The sequence below is a fragment of the Lepidochelys kempii genome, chromosome 16 (assembly GCF_965140285.1).
Source record: "Lepidochelys kempii isolate rLepKem1 chromosome 16, rLepKem1.hap1, whole genome shotgun sequence".
Lineage (NCBI taxonomy): Eukaryota > Metazoa > Chordata > Testudines > Cheloniidae > Lepidochelys > Lepidochelys kempii.
The window spans coordinates 4,232,507-4,250,215 of record NC_136395.1 but is presented as its reverse complement, the minus strand read 5'-3'; the positions used below and the strand labels follow the sequence as shown (position 1 = coordinate 4,250,215).

General features: G+C 45.5%; 1 protein-coding gene across 13 annotated transcripts in view; it reads right to left on the bottom strand.

Moving 5' to 3' along the window:
• The window catches only part of PNPLA7 (patatin like domain 7, lysophospholipase), a 443,243-nt gene that overhangs the window by 70,262 nt on the left and 355,272 nt on the right, over window positions 1-17,709 (bottom strand). For all 13 annotated transcript variants that reach the window (XR_012155226.2, XR_012155225.2, XM_073314045.2 and 10 more), the window contains one exon: window positions 8,483-8,639. Coding sequence is in view for 11 of the 13 variants with exons in the window: in XM_073314045.2 (XP_073170146.1) it covers window positions 8,483-8,639 (157 nt within the window). In the remaining 2 variants the exon portion in view is untranslated. The remainder of the gene's footprint in view (window positions 1-8,482; window positions 8,640-17,709) is intronic.

The following is a 17,709-nucleotide window of genomic DNA, read 5'->3' as shown; positions in this document are numbered from 1 at the left end:
GGAGAGGGCAGAGCTAAGGGGAGAGCAGCAGACTGAGCTGAGTTGGAGGCAGAGCAGCAGCAGCCAGCATCAGAGGGGCCAGAGAAGCAGCCCAGAAGGCAGATGGGGCTGGAACCAGAGCTGGGCTGGAGGCAGGGCAACAGCACTGAGCCAGAAGAGGCAGAGCTGGGGAGCTGGAACAGCCTGGAGCTCGGGAAGCACAGACCATCCGTGCTTATGGTGAGTAAAGGCTGAGCTACCTTGGCCAGCTACAGGGCCAGAGGCTAGATGGAGGAAGCTAGACATGCCACAAGTAACACTACTGTTGAGCACGGCGAGGAGCTGGGGAGAGTGAAGTGGGACCTTGGGCAGAGGGCTGAGTGGAAGGAGACGTTGCCAGACAAGAGGGCCTTGAAGGCTGGTCGGGGTGGGGGAGGGAGGAGGGGAGACGACGTGAAGCCAACGGGGGGAGGGGCCTGTACTGGGGAGAAGGGTCCCTGGCACCTAGCGCCTGAGGCCACCGCCAGAGCAGGCATCTGACCCACAATATCACCCCAGTGCAGCCAGGACCTGAGAGGGAGGTCTAGGATGGGTGAGGAACAGACTGTGAAATTTCCTTACATCCCAGAGATGGCTGTTTGTGGTGTTCCCTGTGCCCATAAGGGAAGATTCTTTATTTCCTTTACCCTTTTCCATTTTATACTTATTTTTCTTACAGTTTCTGTTTAATAAATTATATTTGGTTTGAACTTAATGTAGTGCTCACTAGGCCAGGGAAGTAGGAGAGAGCACCCTGGAGTGGGGACACCCTAACCCCCGTCCTAAATGACCATGACAAGATTGGGGGTTCAGCCTTTCAGGAATCCTGGGCCCAGCCTTGTTGGGGTTCTGAGGACTCTGCTGCACAGGAGAGTGGAAGGGGAGCCCTCGAGGTCAGGCAGGGCTCTGGATAAAGAGGGTGGGAGCGGGGACTCAGATCCTTTCTCTAGCCAATTCCACTGGGATACCGCAGGAGCCAGGAAAGCTCCCCACAATAGCGGGACCATGCCCCTGCTTACACTTGGGTTGGGGATGGTTACAACATCTGGGTAAGGCATTTTACTCTAACTGACAGACAAGACCTTCTCCGCCCTAACTCCATATCACTGTATTGTCTGTGACTATTAAATAGCAATGTTTTCATGTTTGCTTTTTAAAGGCTTCCACAAAAAACATGTTCAATACTTCAATGTTCCCTTCTAGTGCGGGGACCCAAGCACACCAGCACTTGGCTAGTGCATGGGAATCAAAGCAAGCTCACTTGAACTGTACTATGAAGGAGAAACCGATCAGCCTGCTTTCCTTGTCCAAATGGAATAGAAACCCTGGGAAGATACAGTGAATAAAACCTTCACGATTGCTTAAAAAGATTTTTTTTAATGCAATTTAAAATTAATGAGCTGTGCTAATGGCAGTAAATCGCACCAGAGAGTTCTTGAGCAGGCTGCTGATGCACTCCTCATGTCCACAGAGAGGAGGCTAAAGCACACCTGAAATGTGTGTGCCCTGCTGCCGGTATTTTAAACTGCAGAATTATTTATCATTTGTTTACATGCAGCCTGTTATGGATCAGGGACTTTTTAAAAACTCTGCAGTTCACCTTAAACATTCCTTAACTTGTGCCATGACTGTGTTAGATCTGAAGCTAACATAAGAGCACTCACTCACGTCTGACTACCAACTTCTGCTATCTCTCAGCTGTATGCGCTATCACTCACTGGGACCTCTCACAGGGAAGTTTTCCCACCTCCTGAGAGTAGAATGAGCTCTCTTTTCCTTTAGTATCCTTGCCTGGTGTTCATGCCAATGCCTTTGGCAATGCCTGCATTTTCTTCTTAGGTTTGTGTTTGTTTACATTGTTTTGTACTTGTATGTGTTGTTATACATGAAGATTTGGCATATGAACAAAAAAAACCCCAACAGTGTAGGATGTGAAGTGATTTGCAAAGTGCAGTACCTAATAACTAATTATTCTCTACTTCCTAATGAGAGCTGTATGCCTCCCACAATGAAAACACCACATGTAGCCCTCAACTTGTGGACATCACACTGCAATCCTCACTCAGTGTTCTTCCCCAGAAGGCCATGTCACGTTCACAGCACCCTCTGACCCACTTTCATCTGCCCTATGTTCCGCAATGGGACTCTGGATTTAGACCCAGTCCTGATATTGCAGTGTGGCCCTCAGAGGATGGCTTCCTTTGTCCTGCAAAACAACATTTGGGCTGTGATGCCAGGCTGCAAAGAGCCAGCATGCCAGCATATGATGCCAGCATGGGAGCCAGAGAGTGGCTAATACCCTCAGTGTCCTGGCTAACAACTCTCCTTTCATCAAAACCTGTTTGCATGTATGAGGCTGTGTGCATGGCTCTGTGGAGCATGTGCCCAGTCACTGCTCTTCCAACCTCTAACTCCTTAAGATAGGAAAAATTTTAGCCACCTAATATAGGCACTACATAAAATCAAAATATTTTCTATAGTAAGAACTGTAAGTGGATCATATATACTTTGATATAATATTAGTGTGGATTCATTATCAGCTTTAAAAAATATATAGAAAACTGTAACTTGCTAAGCACAACAGAATCAATGGAGTAGAGTACATAATTGATATGCTCTGTGAGTGTCACACCCCATCTGCAGCATAGCAAATGAAAGCCATTATTTATTGGCTGCTCCATTATATCCAGAGATCCCACCAAATTAAACTGCTTGTCCCCCCTCAAGCACACTAGCAAAGAGATGCCAATTTCTAAAAATACCTAAAAGCTTTTTTGTCCTGCAGCCATTTCTCATTTGGGCTGGTGGCACAGAAACCAGTTGAAGTTATTTAATACATCACAATAGAGAATGTAAATAATAAGGTCCCTATAGGCTACTAAAGCCAGAACATGTGGTTCTAAACAACCATAACCATCAACAGCCACAGCTAATGGGAACTAGGGCAGCAGGGGAAAAAAGGATGTTTCCACAGAACAGGGGCTTTCTAGCCTTTATGTATCAGGTTGATTTTGTAAAAATCTACTTCCAGACTGTTCTCCTCTAGCAACACACTGATCCTCCCATTGACTGGTTCTTGAATATCTGGCCTCTTTGCTGCCTCTGAGCAAGCCCAGTGGAGAAGTTTTCATGGAGACTCGTGGGGAAGGCAGAAGTGATCTTGCAGCTTTTGGACCCTGGAACTTTGAGGCTGTCTGGTGTTTGGCTGAGTCTCTGTAACAGACTCAGATTAGGCCCTCTGTGGAGAGTAAGGGATTTCATGAACTCCCTAACAACTCTGAGCTCCTGACACTAGGAACAGTGTTAGTGGGTAATGAAGAAAGCCACACCAAAGCCCTGGTCTCAAAGACAGCTACTATAATTTGTGATGTGACGGGGAAGTATATGGAAAAGCCATTCCTGGAAGAGTCACACTCCCATAATCTTAAAAAGTTTGCCACTTTGGGCTTCCACTGCTTTGTGCGGCACAGAAAATAATTTTGCTGGATCCAGTCCCACAGCACGCCATCTGCAGTGAAGAGGCCACCACCCAGAGCTGTCTGTTCTTATCTTGCCACATTTTGACATCTCCCTAAATAATTAAGCAACTCCTGTTTTGCATGTGGAATGGTGTGTGCTTGTCAAAATGGTTATAAAAATCCCAAGCAGCTCTTCAAAGCACTCTTCAATAATAAGATGAAATCAGTATTTCTGAGGATAATATTACCTAATTTTTATTTGTACCTTGCAGGGATACGGTAGTCTGGATAGAAAGTGGGGCCACTCCATACTGGATTAACAGAACAGCACCGATGCTAAGAATGAGCCATTTGACAACATATGCTTTGTGTATCAATAAAATTAGACTAAAATCTGCATGTACAATTTAAAAGTCTGTCCCATCTGGATGATAAATAACATTTGACAGATACAGCTCCCTTCATCTCAAAGGCTTGCAAAGAAAGGGCTTTTCAGACTGAGAGGATAATTGTCCCTCCATGACAATTCAGTTCTCTTGGAGGTGCAACCCACCAGCCATTCTTATGGTAGACTTGTGTGCACTGGAGGAGACTAGCATGCTCCCTCCCAAACCTTAAAGAGGTGTGGGAAGGCTGATCTATTGTTACTAAATTAAGTTTATATCTACAAAGTTACTGAGTGCCAGTTTAATTGTGAAGCCTCTGCAGCCACCCAAGTGTAGTGACCCAGCACCTGCAACCACTGGGAAGCCCAGAATCTCTGCTTTCAAAAGGCACCAAGCTTGAGCTACCATTTCAAGAGGCTGCAGAGCTGTAAGAGTTACAGGAAGTTACTTAAAGCTGTTTTAATCCACAAAACCTTCATGACCTCTCTTAAATCCCTCCATAGGGTCCCAGAATAACACCCCTGCACTCTAGTAATGGTGCTGTGAAGCCAAGACGGCTGCAGTGATCATGGCATGTTGGGAAATGGGTGCAGAGTTAGAGTTGGGAGGGCAGGGAACAAGTGAACTTCAAGGGAGAGTGGGATGGAAGGGCGGACCTGAGATTGCTATGGTAGCAAAAACAAGCAGAAAACGTGGGGAAGTTTGTGGGCTTTGTTATATGGACGCTCCCGTTGAAGTGACTGTGTGTGTATTTGGTAAAGGTGGGAACCCTCAATCTAGGGGTTTATTCAAATAACGTCTGTCAGTCCATCCAATTTTAGAAGTGTAACTGGGTGGGTGGGGGGACTAGATGACCTCCTGAGGTCCCTTCCAACCCTGATATTCTATGATTCTATGATAAGATATAGCCTTAGGCAGGGACCTTGACACATCCTTGCTGCACATGAATAATATCCCAGGACTAAAATCTACAGCATGGATCATTATTTGTGCAACTGTGACTTTGGCTAGGAAAGTAGCCAAACATGTACATTTACACATGCAGAAGCAATGGATGTCTGTTTCAGCCCTGCAGTCCTTGGGAACTCACACAGACCCAACCTACCACTATGGTAGTGGAAACGTAACAGTCCCTCTCTGGAAGCCTAGGGCCTTGCGTGTTCCAATGCTATCATAATATCCCAGGACTAAAACCTACAGCATGAATCGTTATTTGTGCAACTGTGACTTTGGCTAGGAAAGCAGCCAAACCCACAGCTGACTGCAGCTGGAGAAGCTACCTGCAAAAGGCAATGTTAGAATAGATCTGCAAGATGCCAGTTGCAGTTTTCTCTGTCTCCCACTTTAAGTCTCACAAGATATAAGAGGACTGTTAGTTTCAATCCAGCTTGGAAACTTCATCAGGTCGCTTTCCTTTCATTAGAAAAACCAAATTGGAAACAATTTTTATATAAAAACTAGAAATAAAATAAATACATTAAATCACTTTATAATTGGCAGATCCCAGATGTAACCAATGCTATCTTTTACCATCAGTCATCTATAACCAGCACTGCTTGATGCTAGGGCAGTTTTGTGCATGTTTTCTGGTGTTCTTAATTCCTCAAACAAATTATAAATTGTTATTTAAACAGTCAGCACACAGCTAAGTGTAGTTTAAAAACCCAGAGTTTCGTATATTTAAAAAAATAACCAACATTTTCCTCCCTAATGCAGTACCTGACCCCTGGAACACTGGGGCTACATCTTACATCAGACATTTGGTTCTTAGTTAGTTTAGAGAAGAATTACCTCAGTCAATCACTTCTACTCAAAAGATGACAGCATGTGAAAGTGAAAGAGAGAAAGTTATATGGTCAGACTTGGAAAGAAAACAGACCCCAGCACATATAAAGACAAGAAACAATGATAAACACCAGCTAACACTTGTGCAAAGATGTACATTCACACTGAGAGTAGGGCTGGTGTACATGCAGAAGCAATGGGGTCTATTTCAGCCCTGCAGTCCTCAGGAACTCACACAGACCCAACCTACCACTATGGTAGTGGAAACTTAACAGTCCCTCTCTGGTAGCCGAGAGCCTTGCGTGTTACAATGCTATCATTGTGCAGGTTTCTCTGTCTCCTTAGGAGAATACCACCATCTGTGCTTTAAAAATATCTTATCTGAAGATTTTCCAGGACTTGGAGGATTCTCTTGCCTTTGCCCCCTGAACTAGGCAAATATCCTGAGACTGATGTGCCAAATTCATAACAAGTTTGGAGTGACAGACTGGCTGCTTGATGGGTAGCTTTGGGTGATTAACATACAGCCTGTCTTCAAAATGGACTGGGAGGCATTCCTTTAAATTAGGGCTGTTGATTAATCGCAGTTAACTCACGCTATTAACTCACTAAATTAATCGTGATTAATCACAGTTTTAATTGCAATATTAAACAATAGAATACCAATTGAAATTTATTAATTATTTTTGGATGTTTTTCTACATTTTCAAATATATTGACTTCAGTTACAATACAGAATACAAAGTGTCCTTTATATTATTATTTTTATTACAAATATTTGCACTGTAAAAATGATAAACAAAAGAAATAGCATTTTTCAATTCACCTCATACAAGTACTGTAGTGCGATCTCTTTGTTGTGAAAGTGCAACTTACAAATGTAGTTCTTTTGTTACATAACTGCACTCAGAAACAAAACAATGCAAAACTTTAGAGCCTACAAAGTCCACTCAGTCCTACTTCTCATTCAGACAATTGCTAAGACAAACAAGTTCGTTTACATTTATGGGAGATACTGCTGACTGCTTCTTATTTACAGTGTCACCAGAAAGTGAGAACAGGCGTTCGCCCGGGACTTTTGTAGCCTTCATTGCAAGGTATTTATGTGCCAGATTGCTAAACATTCATATGGCCCTTCATGCGTCAGTCACCATTCCATAGGAGATGCTTCCATGCTGATGACGCTTGTTAAAAAAAATAATGCGTTAATTAAATTTGTGACTGAACCCCTTGGGGGAGAACTGTATGTCTCTGGCTCTATTTTACCTGCATTCTGCCATATATTTCATGTTATAGCAGTCTCAGATGATGACCCAGCACATGCTCATTTTAAGAACACTTTTGCTGCAGATTTGACAAAATGCAAAGAAGGTACCAATGTGAGATTTCTAAAGATAGCTACATTCAACCCAAGGTTTAAGAATCTAAAGTGCCTTTCAAAACCTGAGAGGGATGAGATGTGGAGCATGCTTTTAGAAATCTCAAAAGAGTAATACTCTGATGTGGAAACTACAGAACCTGAACCACCAAAAAAGAAAATCAACCTTCTGCTGGTGGGATCTGACTCAGATGATGAAAATGAACATGCATCGGTCTGCACTGCTTTGGATTGTTATCGAGCAGAACCTGTCATCAGCATTGGATGCATGTCCTCTGGAATGGTGGTTGAAGCATGAAGGGACACATGAATCTTTAGCACATCTGACATGTAAATATCTTGCGACACTGGCTACAACAGTGCCATGAGAACACCTTGTTCTCACTTTCAGGTGACGTGAACCAGAAGCAGGCAGCATTATCTCCAGCAAATGTAAACAAACTTGACTGGCTGAACAAGAAATGGGACTGAGTGGACTTGTAGGCTCTAAAGTTTTACATTTTTATTTTTTAATAGTTATTTTTTGTACATAATTCTACATTTGTAAGTTCAACTTTCATGATAAAGAGATTGCCCTATAGTACTTGTATTAGGTGAACAGAAAAATACTATTTCGTTTTTACAGTGGAAATATTTGTAATAAAAAATAAATATAAAGTGAGCATTGCATACTTTGTATTCTGTGTTATAACTGAAATCAGGATATTTGAAAATGTAGAAAACATCTAAAATATTTAAATAAATGGTATTCTATTATTGTTTAAGAGGGCAATTAATTGCAATTAATTTTTTAAATTGTAATTAAATTGTTTTAATCGCTTGACAGCCCTACTTTAAATTCAAGCTCCTGTACTGTCTAGTCACTGCACCGAATGCATTAATGTGATCCTTCCCCATCACACATCCACCCCAAACCCACCTGTACAATGAGAGAAAGAAAAGCCAGATCCACAGCAAGAATGCAGCTGAGTACAGCACCAGAGTGAGGCATTTGTCCTACTGATGCAGTGTAATGTTACAAAATATGATCAAGTCCAGCAGAGTGCCCTAAGAGCGCTCTGTTTTTCCAACAGATATGGTAGATATGCTCCATGATCAAAACATCAGATTCCTGATTTATGGAGATTAGTTCTGTACAGAGCTGCTGACATGCCTCACTCCAATAGGCACCAGTTCTGTCTACAGGAAGCATCCTGCACTCTGCCAACAAAGTTTCTCATGCTCTGTGGCAGTGTACACTTTTGCATAAGGCACTGGCAGCATCTCATCCTTCACTACTGGTAAAACAAACATATCAGAGCCATTTCAAACACTCTTCTTCACCTCTCCTAAGATCCAGAGGCTGTATTCTGACCTTGGACTGCTCCTTCTGTGCTGCCATGTGTGCTGTGGCTAATGTGAAAACTCCTATACATTAAAAGTGGAAAAGAATATAAACATATATTCTACTTTCTTACCATTGCCCATTGCCTTGCTTTGATCCTCATCTGATTATAGCTACGCTCTTCAGCATACAGGGCACTCATGAATGAGCCAATGGAAGTTCCTCCAATCATATCAACTGGGATGCCTGCTTCGATCAGTGCCCTGATAATCCCCACCTGGGAGCACCCTCTGTGTCAGAAGAAAAAAAACCAACACTATCAGACAAATAGAACTGCTGAAGGGAAATAAAAACTATTACCTCTTAAGGGAAAAGAGCCAGGAAAGCACATTTTTTGTGCATTATACAAATAATCTGTGACACTATATGAAGCACAGAAATTAGAAATGGAAAAGGCACCAATCTGTCCATCCTCTCAGCAGTGTAGAATTGTTCTCTACACTTTCAAGTGCTTTGTCCAGTCTCTAGTTTTAAATATTCTAGTGATAAAGCTGGTGCCACTTCCTTGGGAGACTCTTTTACCATCTATAAATCTCAGTTGTAAAAACTTCCTGTGCTCCATTTCATCCTATTCCTGTCACTGCCCCTTGGATCACTTTATACAAATCCTATTCCTGTCACTGCCCCTTGGATCACTTTATACAAATCCTCTCCCTCCTTGCTGTTTACACATCGTACAGTGCTTCAAACGGCTACACAGAGAGGTAGATACGCTGGAGGGCCGGGATAGGATACAGAAGGCCCTAGACACATTTCATTCGTTCCGTCTAAGGCTGTGTCTACACTTAAACTGCTTCAGCAGCAGCTATGACACTGCAGCACTTCAGCACAGACACGCACTACATCAACGGGAGCGGTTTCTCTGTCGGCTCAGTTAATCAGAGCGGCAGCAGCTCAGTCAACGGAAACATTCTTCTATCGACCTAGTGCCGTTTACACTGGGAGTGAGCAAAAAGAAAAGCAGGACTTGTGGCCCCTTAGAGACTAACCAATTTATTTGAGCATAAGCTTTCGTGAGCTACAGCTCACTTCATCGGATGCATACTGTGGAAAGTACAGAAGACGTTTTTATACACACAAACCATGAAAAAATCAGTGATTATCACTACAAAAGGTTTTCTCTCCCCCCACCCCACTCTCCTGCTGGTAATAGCCTATGTAAAGTGATCACTCTCCTTACAATGTGTATGATCATCAAGGTGGGCCATTTCCAGCACAAATTCAGGTTGCTCAGGGGTGTGGATTTTTCACACCTGAGTGACGTAGCTGGGTCAACATAACTTCTTAGTGTAGACCTGGCCTACCTCAATCTCCCTGGCTGCTGGAACACTTTGAGGCAGAGTCTCATCTCAGTTACACTGGCGAAAATGGCTTAACTGGAGTCACTCTAGAGAGACACTGTTGTGAACAAGGGCAGCATGCTCCTCTCTGAATTCTCCTCCCCACTTGTCCATCACAACACCTTCTTGCCCAGGACTAAGCAGAGTATTCTAGCAATGGCCTCACCACTGCCAGAGAACCCTATCAGTTTTAAAACTCTAAATGGTGGCTGCCTTCAAGACTTGTTCCTTGCACCTGGTACTGATGAGTCTCTGTGCTCACACACCTGCCTGCACTTCAACCTCATGTCTGAAGTCAGCAACTTGCTTTTGCCGATGTTGCTTTTGCCAAGCAGAAGGTCCTACAGTGTGAAACATGCTATCTGCTTAAATCCACAGCCTTTGTGGATTTTCTAATATATGTTAATGAAGTATATTAAAGCTTGTCTTTCTCAAAGGGTGCTTTTAGAATGACCAGTACTGGCCCTAGGTCTGTCTTCTTCCCCATATTTACATTTTAGAACTAAATTTTTATAAACACTTTTGGTTTTTGAAATGTTTGCCAATTGTGCTTTCATTAAATGTGAAATGTCACCTTTCCTCTTTTAATAGAGCTTTTCTTTGGAACCTGATTTAAATAGTTAGCTTCCTAATCATGTCGTTGAACGAATAGCTTAGCTCACCTTTCTCTTTAAAAAAAAAAATTCCTCTGTTCCCATGTTCCTAAATAAAGATTTTCTTTCTAAAAAACAAAACAAAAAAACCCCTCTGGTTTTCCCTGTATAATCAGATACCCTTGTTCATGTGTGTGGGATTTTATTTTATTTTTATGGTTCTGGATTTGTTTTTTTTCTGTTGTATGGCTGGCTCCCTGAGCCTCCTGGATCCACATAAATAACATTCATATTATTTCTATGAGGTAATATCTTTTATTGGACCAGCTTTTCTTGGTGAGAAACACAAGCTTTCAAGCTACACAGAGCTCTTCGTAAGCATAAAAGCTGATGTCTCACAACAGAAGCTGGTCCAATAAAAGCTATGACCTCCCCTGTCTTGTCTCTCTGATATCCTGGGACTCACACAGCAACACTGCACTATGGACCAGCTACATCACCTGTATGCCTTGCAATGATAGAGGAACCCCCACCCCAAACAAAACAAATGGGATTTCCCTTTACACAGAGGTTATACGTTTAGTTAGCTACCCCAGCAGTGAATGGGTCAGAGGCATCCGTTCTGAAGCAAGGGCCTGTAAAAACCAGAGAGTGGTGACTATGGTTCTGTTGATTTGAAGGGACTGTGTACAGACACTATGCTTTGTTCATAAGAGACTGACCAGATGATGCTTCTGATTCCCAGCCCCCCAGTGTGGAAGGTCTGAATGCAGCGTGGCTATTCAATTTATTGATTAAAAAAAGCTCATGAAACTTTTCAACAGCTGGTTCGTCAAAACCTACAGTCCACATAAGCCAGGGCAGCCTGCCAAAGCAAGCTGCATGCAGAAGGAGGCAGTCAGCACATGTTCTGTTTGCTAACAGCTAGCGGTTACCCCATCTATCCAGAGTAGGCCGCCTGCATATTATGACAGAATAGTAAAAATTCAAGTCCGGATCAAGACCTCCAGTTAGCTAACAACAACATGAGGACAGAAAGTGCAGGGCAGGACAGCAGTGACTGCACACCTCTTGTGGGACCAGGCAGTTTCACATGGGATCCTTATTTGTTTCCTGGCGACACCAACAAATGCAACATGCCCATTGTGCAGGGACACAGGTAACTTATGCCAGCACTGCACATACCACCAGCAGCAGAGATGGGCGCCACGTTAGGAATGCATCAGGAAAGCCTTGCTGAGCACCCATTGCTCCCAGCAAGGTCAGCGGGAGTGATGAAATCAGGCCAGCAATACTTTAGATAGATCTGGACGGCGAGCTATGCTGCAGAAAGGACCATACAGCTCTCAGACAGCTGTCCTTAACATCAAAGCCATTTGTATGGGTACACTTCAGTAGTGCTTGCCCTCAGTTATATCTTACACTTGCCCCCCACCACAGGCAGGACTCCGTGTATCAAATAAAAGCACTTTCCTTCTCCCTCTACCTCTCCCCTACATGTTAAGCTACTGCAGAATTATTCCAAATGGCATCCCTAAGGAATTCCTCTGGTTGAGAGGAAATGGGTCTAAGTGGTTAGTGCAAAGAACCCAGGAGAAAGAGTCCTGGATTCCATTTTCAGCTCTCATCCTAACTAGCTATGGACTATAAGGTGGCTAGAAAGCTGGCTAGTTTGTCGGGCTCAACGGGTAGTGATCAATGGCTCCATGTCTAGTTGGCAGCCGGTATCAAGCACAGTGCCCCAGGGGTCGGTCCTAGGGCCAGTTTTGTTCAATATCTTCATTAATGATCCAGGGGATGGTGTGGATTGCACCCTCAGCAAGTTTGCAGATGACACTAAACTGGGAGGAGTGGTAGATACGCTGGAGGGTAGGGATAGGATACAGAGGGCCCTAGACAAATTTAGAGGATTGGGCCAAAAGAAATCTGATGAGGTTCAACAAGGACAAGTGCAGAGTCCTGCACTTAGGACGGAAGAATCCCAGGCACCGCTACAGACTAGGGACCGAATGGCTCGGCAGCAGTTCTGCAGAAAAGGACCTAGGGGTTACAGTGGACAAGAAGCTGGATATGAGTCAACAGTGTGCCCTTGTTGCCAAGAAGGCCAATGGCATTTTGGGATGTATAAATAGGGGCATTGCCAGCAGATCAAGGGACGTGATCATTTCCCTCTATTCCACATTGGTGGAAAAATTGGAAAGAGGGCAACAAAAATGATTAGGGGTCTGGAGCACATGACTTATAAGGAGGGGCTGAGGGAACTGGGATTATTTTGTCTGCAGACGAGAAGAATGAGGCGGTATTTGATAGCTTCTTTCAACTACCTGAAAGGGGGTTCCAAAGAGGATGGATCTAGACTGTTCTCAGTGGTACCAGATGAGAGAACAAGGAGTAACAGTCTCAAGATGCAGTGGGGGAGGTTTAGGTTGGATGTTAGGAAAAACCTTTTCACTAGGAGGGTGGTAAAGCACTGGAATGCATTACCTAGGGAGGTGGTGGAATCTCCTTCCTTTCAGGTTTTTAAGGTCAGGCTTGAGAAAGCCCTGGGTGGGATGACTTAGTTGGGGATTGGTCCTGCTTTGAGCAGGGCGTTGGTCTAGATGAACTCCTGAGGTCCCTTCCAACCCTGATATTCTATAATTCTAGCTGCCTGTCTTGAACAAGTCAAGTGATTAGCCATTCTGAGCTTCAGTTTCCCTGTAGAGGGGGTGCAATCCTATCTACTGTGCCCTCTTCTCAGGGTCAATGCTTGCAAAGTGCTTGAGGGACCTCTAATAAATGTTACATGCTGCAAGTGCAAAGTATTATTTGTCCCCCTAGCAATAATTACAAATAGGTTACACTCTTAATTTCTGGGAAGGAGTGTGGTGTGAGGGGCGGATAAAGGTATGTTCTCAGTATTCATAGAATCATAGAATATCAGGGTTGGAAGGGACCCCAGAAGGTCATCTAGTCCAACCCCCTGCTCAAAAGCAGGACCCATACCCAATTAAATCATCCCAGCCAGGTCTTTGTCAAGCCTGACCTTAAAAACTTCTAAGGAAGGAGATTCCACCACCTCCCTAGGCAATGCATTCCAGTGTTTCACCACCCTCCTAGTGAAAAAGTTTTTCCTAATATCCAACCTAAACCTCCCTCACTGCAACTTGAGACCATTACTCCTTGTCCTGTCCTCTTCCACCAATGAGAATAGTCTAGAACCATCCTCTCTGGAACTACCTCTCAGGTAGTTGAAAGCAGCTATCAAATCCCCCCTCATTCTTCTCTTCTGCAGACTAAACAATCCCAGTTCCCTCAGCCTCTCCTCATAAGTCATGTGTTCCAGACCCCTAATCATTTTTGTTGCCCTTCGCTGGACTCTCTCCAATTTATCCACATCCTTCTTGTAGTGTGGGGCCCAAAACTGGACACAGTACTCCAGATGAGGCCTCACCAATGTCGAATAGAGGGGGACGATCACGTCCCTCGATCTGCTCGCTATGCCCCTACTTATACATCCCAAAATGCCATTGGCCTTCTTGGCAACAAGGGCACACTGCTGGCTCATATCCAGCTTCTAGTCCACTGTCACCCCTAGGTCCTTTTCCGCAGAATTGCTGCCTAGCCATTCGGTCCCTAGTCTGTAGCTGTGCATTGGATTCTTCCGTCCTAAGTGCAGGACCCTGCACTTATCCTTATTGAACCTCATCAGATTTCTTTTGGCCCAATCCTCCAATTTGTCTACGTCCCTCTGTATCCTATCCCTGCCCTCCAGCGTATCTACCACTCCTCCCAGTTTAGTATCATCCGCAAATTTGCTGAGAGTGCAATCCACACCATCCTCCAGATCATTTATGAAGATATTGAACAAAACCGGCCCCAGGACCGACCCCTGGGGCACTCCACTTGACACCGGCTGCCAACTAGACATGGAGCCATTGATCACTACCCGTTGAGCCCGACAATTTAGCCAATTCTCTAGGCAGTCCTTTCTCACCCCAAAACATACCACCTCAGCCACTGGCTTCACATTTGGAGTTTCACGTACGGGGGGATCAACATGGAGATAACTTCGCCTTTCTGGCAGAAGGTCTTGCAGAAAAATTCCTGGTCACAAATCAGGCCTTTTCCTTAGTCCCCAGAGGTAAATGCCCCAGCATTTGTTAGAGCCTTTTAATGCATGAAGAAAGAGCTGAACTGGGAAAAGGACAAAAAAATACCCCAGAGACAAGCACACGTATATGCTACACACGTGCCCAGCCACAGGACAGATCACTTACAGCTCACTGGAAAAATGAGCAAACAGAGCAGGATCATTCAGCTTAAACTGTCAGTAGGAATACAGACTGGCTCCTGTGCTGCGGTCAGATTACTGAAGGGAAACAAAATTAATACAAAATAGATCCCACATGCTAAGATTTTCTCTTCCTTAAATTACATTTAAACTTCAATAGGATGTCCTCTGTCAGGGGAATAAAAACATACAAGACAGCATATGCTGAGCAGAAGGGTCACTTGCTTTCCACACGGCCTGGGATTCCTGACATAGGGTATGTCTACACTACGGAATAAGGTCGAATTTATAGACGTCGGTTTTTTAGAAATCGGTTTTATATATTCGAGTGTGTGTCCCCCCACAGAAAATGCTCTAAGTGCATTAAGTGCATTAACTCGGCGGAGTGCTTCCACAGTACCGAGGCTAGAGTCGACTTCCGGAGCGTTGCATTGTGGGTAGCTATCCCACAGTTCCCGCAGTCTCTGCTGCCCATTGGAATTCTGGGTTGAGATCCCAATGCCTGATGGGGCTAAAACATTGTTGCGGGTGGTTCTGGGTACATATCGTCAGGCCCCTGTTCCCTCCCTCCCTCCGTGAAAGCAAGGGCAGACAATCGTTTCGCGCCTTTTTTCCTGAGTTACCTGTGCAGACGCCATACCACGGCAAGCATGGAGCATGCTCAGGTAACCGTCACCCTATGTCTCCTGGGTGCTGGCAGACGCGGTACGGCATTGCTACACAGTAGCAGCAACCCCTTGCCTTGTGGCAGCAGACGGTACAGTACGACTGGTAGCCGTCATCGTCATGTCCGAGGTGCTCCTGGCCACGTCGGCTGGGAGCGCCTGGACAGACATGGGTGCAGGGACTAAATTTGGAGTGACTTGACCAGATCATTCTCTTTAGTCCTGCAGTCAGTCCTATTGAACCCTCTCATGGTGAGCAGGCAGGCGATACGGATTGCTAGCAGTCGTACTGTACCATCTTCTGCCGGGCAGGCAAGAGATGAGGATGGCTAGTAGTCGTACTGTACCATCTTCTGCCAAGCAGCCATGAGATGTGGATGGCATGCAGTCCTTCTGCACCGTCTGCTGCCAGCCAAAGATGTAAAAGATAGATGGAGTGGATCAAAACAAGAAATAGACCAGATTTGTTCTGTATTCATTTGCTTCCCCCCCTCCCCCGTCTAGGGGACTCATTCTTCTAGGTCACACTGCAGTCACTCACAGAGAAGGTGCAGCAAGGTAAATCTAGCCATTTCTTATTGGAACCCTCCGTGAAGTCCTGCCTGAAATACTCCTTGATGTAAAGACACCCCCTTTGTTGATTTTAGCTCCCTGAAGCCAACCCTGTAAGCCGTGTCGTCAGTCGCCCCTCCGTCAGAGCAACGGCAGACAATCGTTCCGCGCCTTTTTTCTGTGCAGACGCCATACCAAGGCAAGCATGGAGGCCGCTCAGCTCACTTTGGCAATTAGGAGCACATTAAACACCACACGCATTATCCAGCAGTATATGCAGCACCAGAACCGGGCAAAGCGATACCGGGCGAGGAGGCGACGTCAGCGCGGTCACGTGAGTGATCAGGACATGGACACAGATTTCTCTGAAAGCATGGGCCCTGCCAATGCATGCATCATGGTGCTAATGGGGCAGGTTCATGCTGTGGAACGCCGATTCTGGGCTCAGGAAACAAGCACAGACTGGTGGGACCGCATAGTGTTGCAGGTCTGGGACGATTCCCAGTGGTTGCGAAACTTTCGCATGCGTAAGGGCACTTTCATGGAACGTTGTGACTTGCTTTCCCCTGCCCTGAGGTGCATGAATACCAAGATGAGAGCAGCCCTCACAGTTGAGAAGCGAGTGGTGATAGCCCTGGGGAAGCTTGCAACGCCAGACAGCTACCGGTCAGTTGGGAATCAATTTGGAGTGGGCAAATCTACTGTGGGGGCTGCTGTGATGCAAGTAGCCCACGCAATCAAAGATCTGCTGATATCAAGGGTAGTGACCCTGGGAAATGTGCAGGTCATAGTGGATGGCTTTGCTGCAATGGGATTCCCTAACTGTGGTGGGGCCATAGACGGAACCCATATCCCTATCTTGGCACCGGAGCACCAAGCCGCCGAATACATAAACCGCAAGGGGTACTTTTTGATTGTGCTGCAAGCTCTGGTGGATCACAGGGGACGTTTCACCAACATCAACGTGGGATGGCCGGGAAAGGTACATGACGCTCGCATCTTCAGGAACTCTGGTCTGTTTCAAAAGCTGCAGGAAGGGACTTTATTCCCAGACCAGAAAATAACTGTTGGGGATGTTGAAATGCCTATATGTATCCTTGGGGACCCAGCCTACCCCTTAATGCCATGGCTTATGAAGTCGTACACAGGCAGCCTGGACAGTAGTCAGGAGCTGTTCAACTACAGGCTGAGCAAGTGCAGAATGGTGGTAGAATGTGCATTTGGATGTTTAAAGGCGCGCTGGCGCAGTTTACTGACTCACTTAGACCTCAGCGAAACCAATATTCCCACTGTTATTACTGCTTGCTGTGTGCTCCACAATATCTGTGAGAGTAAGGGGGGACATTTATGGCGGGGTGGGAGGTTGAGGCAAATCGCCTGGCTGCTGGTTGAAAGCCAAACACTAGCAGAGTGCTCAGGAGATACCCATGATCCATCCTGTCGAACACTGTCTCCTGATCCAGGGACAGGAGGGCGAACGACAGACCGTCCCTACACCCGAGTTCCAAGAGGTCCCGGACCAGTTACAGTTGTCGAAGATGGTGCGGATGGTGCAGTTGTCGAAGATGGTGCAAAGACTCAGCTGAGACGGTGACTAGGTCTGGGCTGAGGATGCCCCAGAACACGCGGTAAAACTCCACAGTCAGCCCGTCCATGCCCGGAGATTTATTGGTGGGCATGCGGCAGAGGGAGAGAACTCAGCCAGAGTGAGAGGCAGCTCTAGCCAGTCTCGGTCACCCGCTCTGACCGTCGGGAGTTCGTCCCAGAGCACTCTGCAAGCGTTAGGATCAGTCGGATCCGGGGAGAAAAGGCTTGCGTAGAAGGCCCTGGCCCTCCTGCACATCTCCGCCTGATCCATGAGGGGGGTGCTGTCCTCT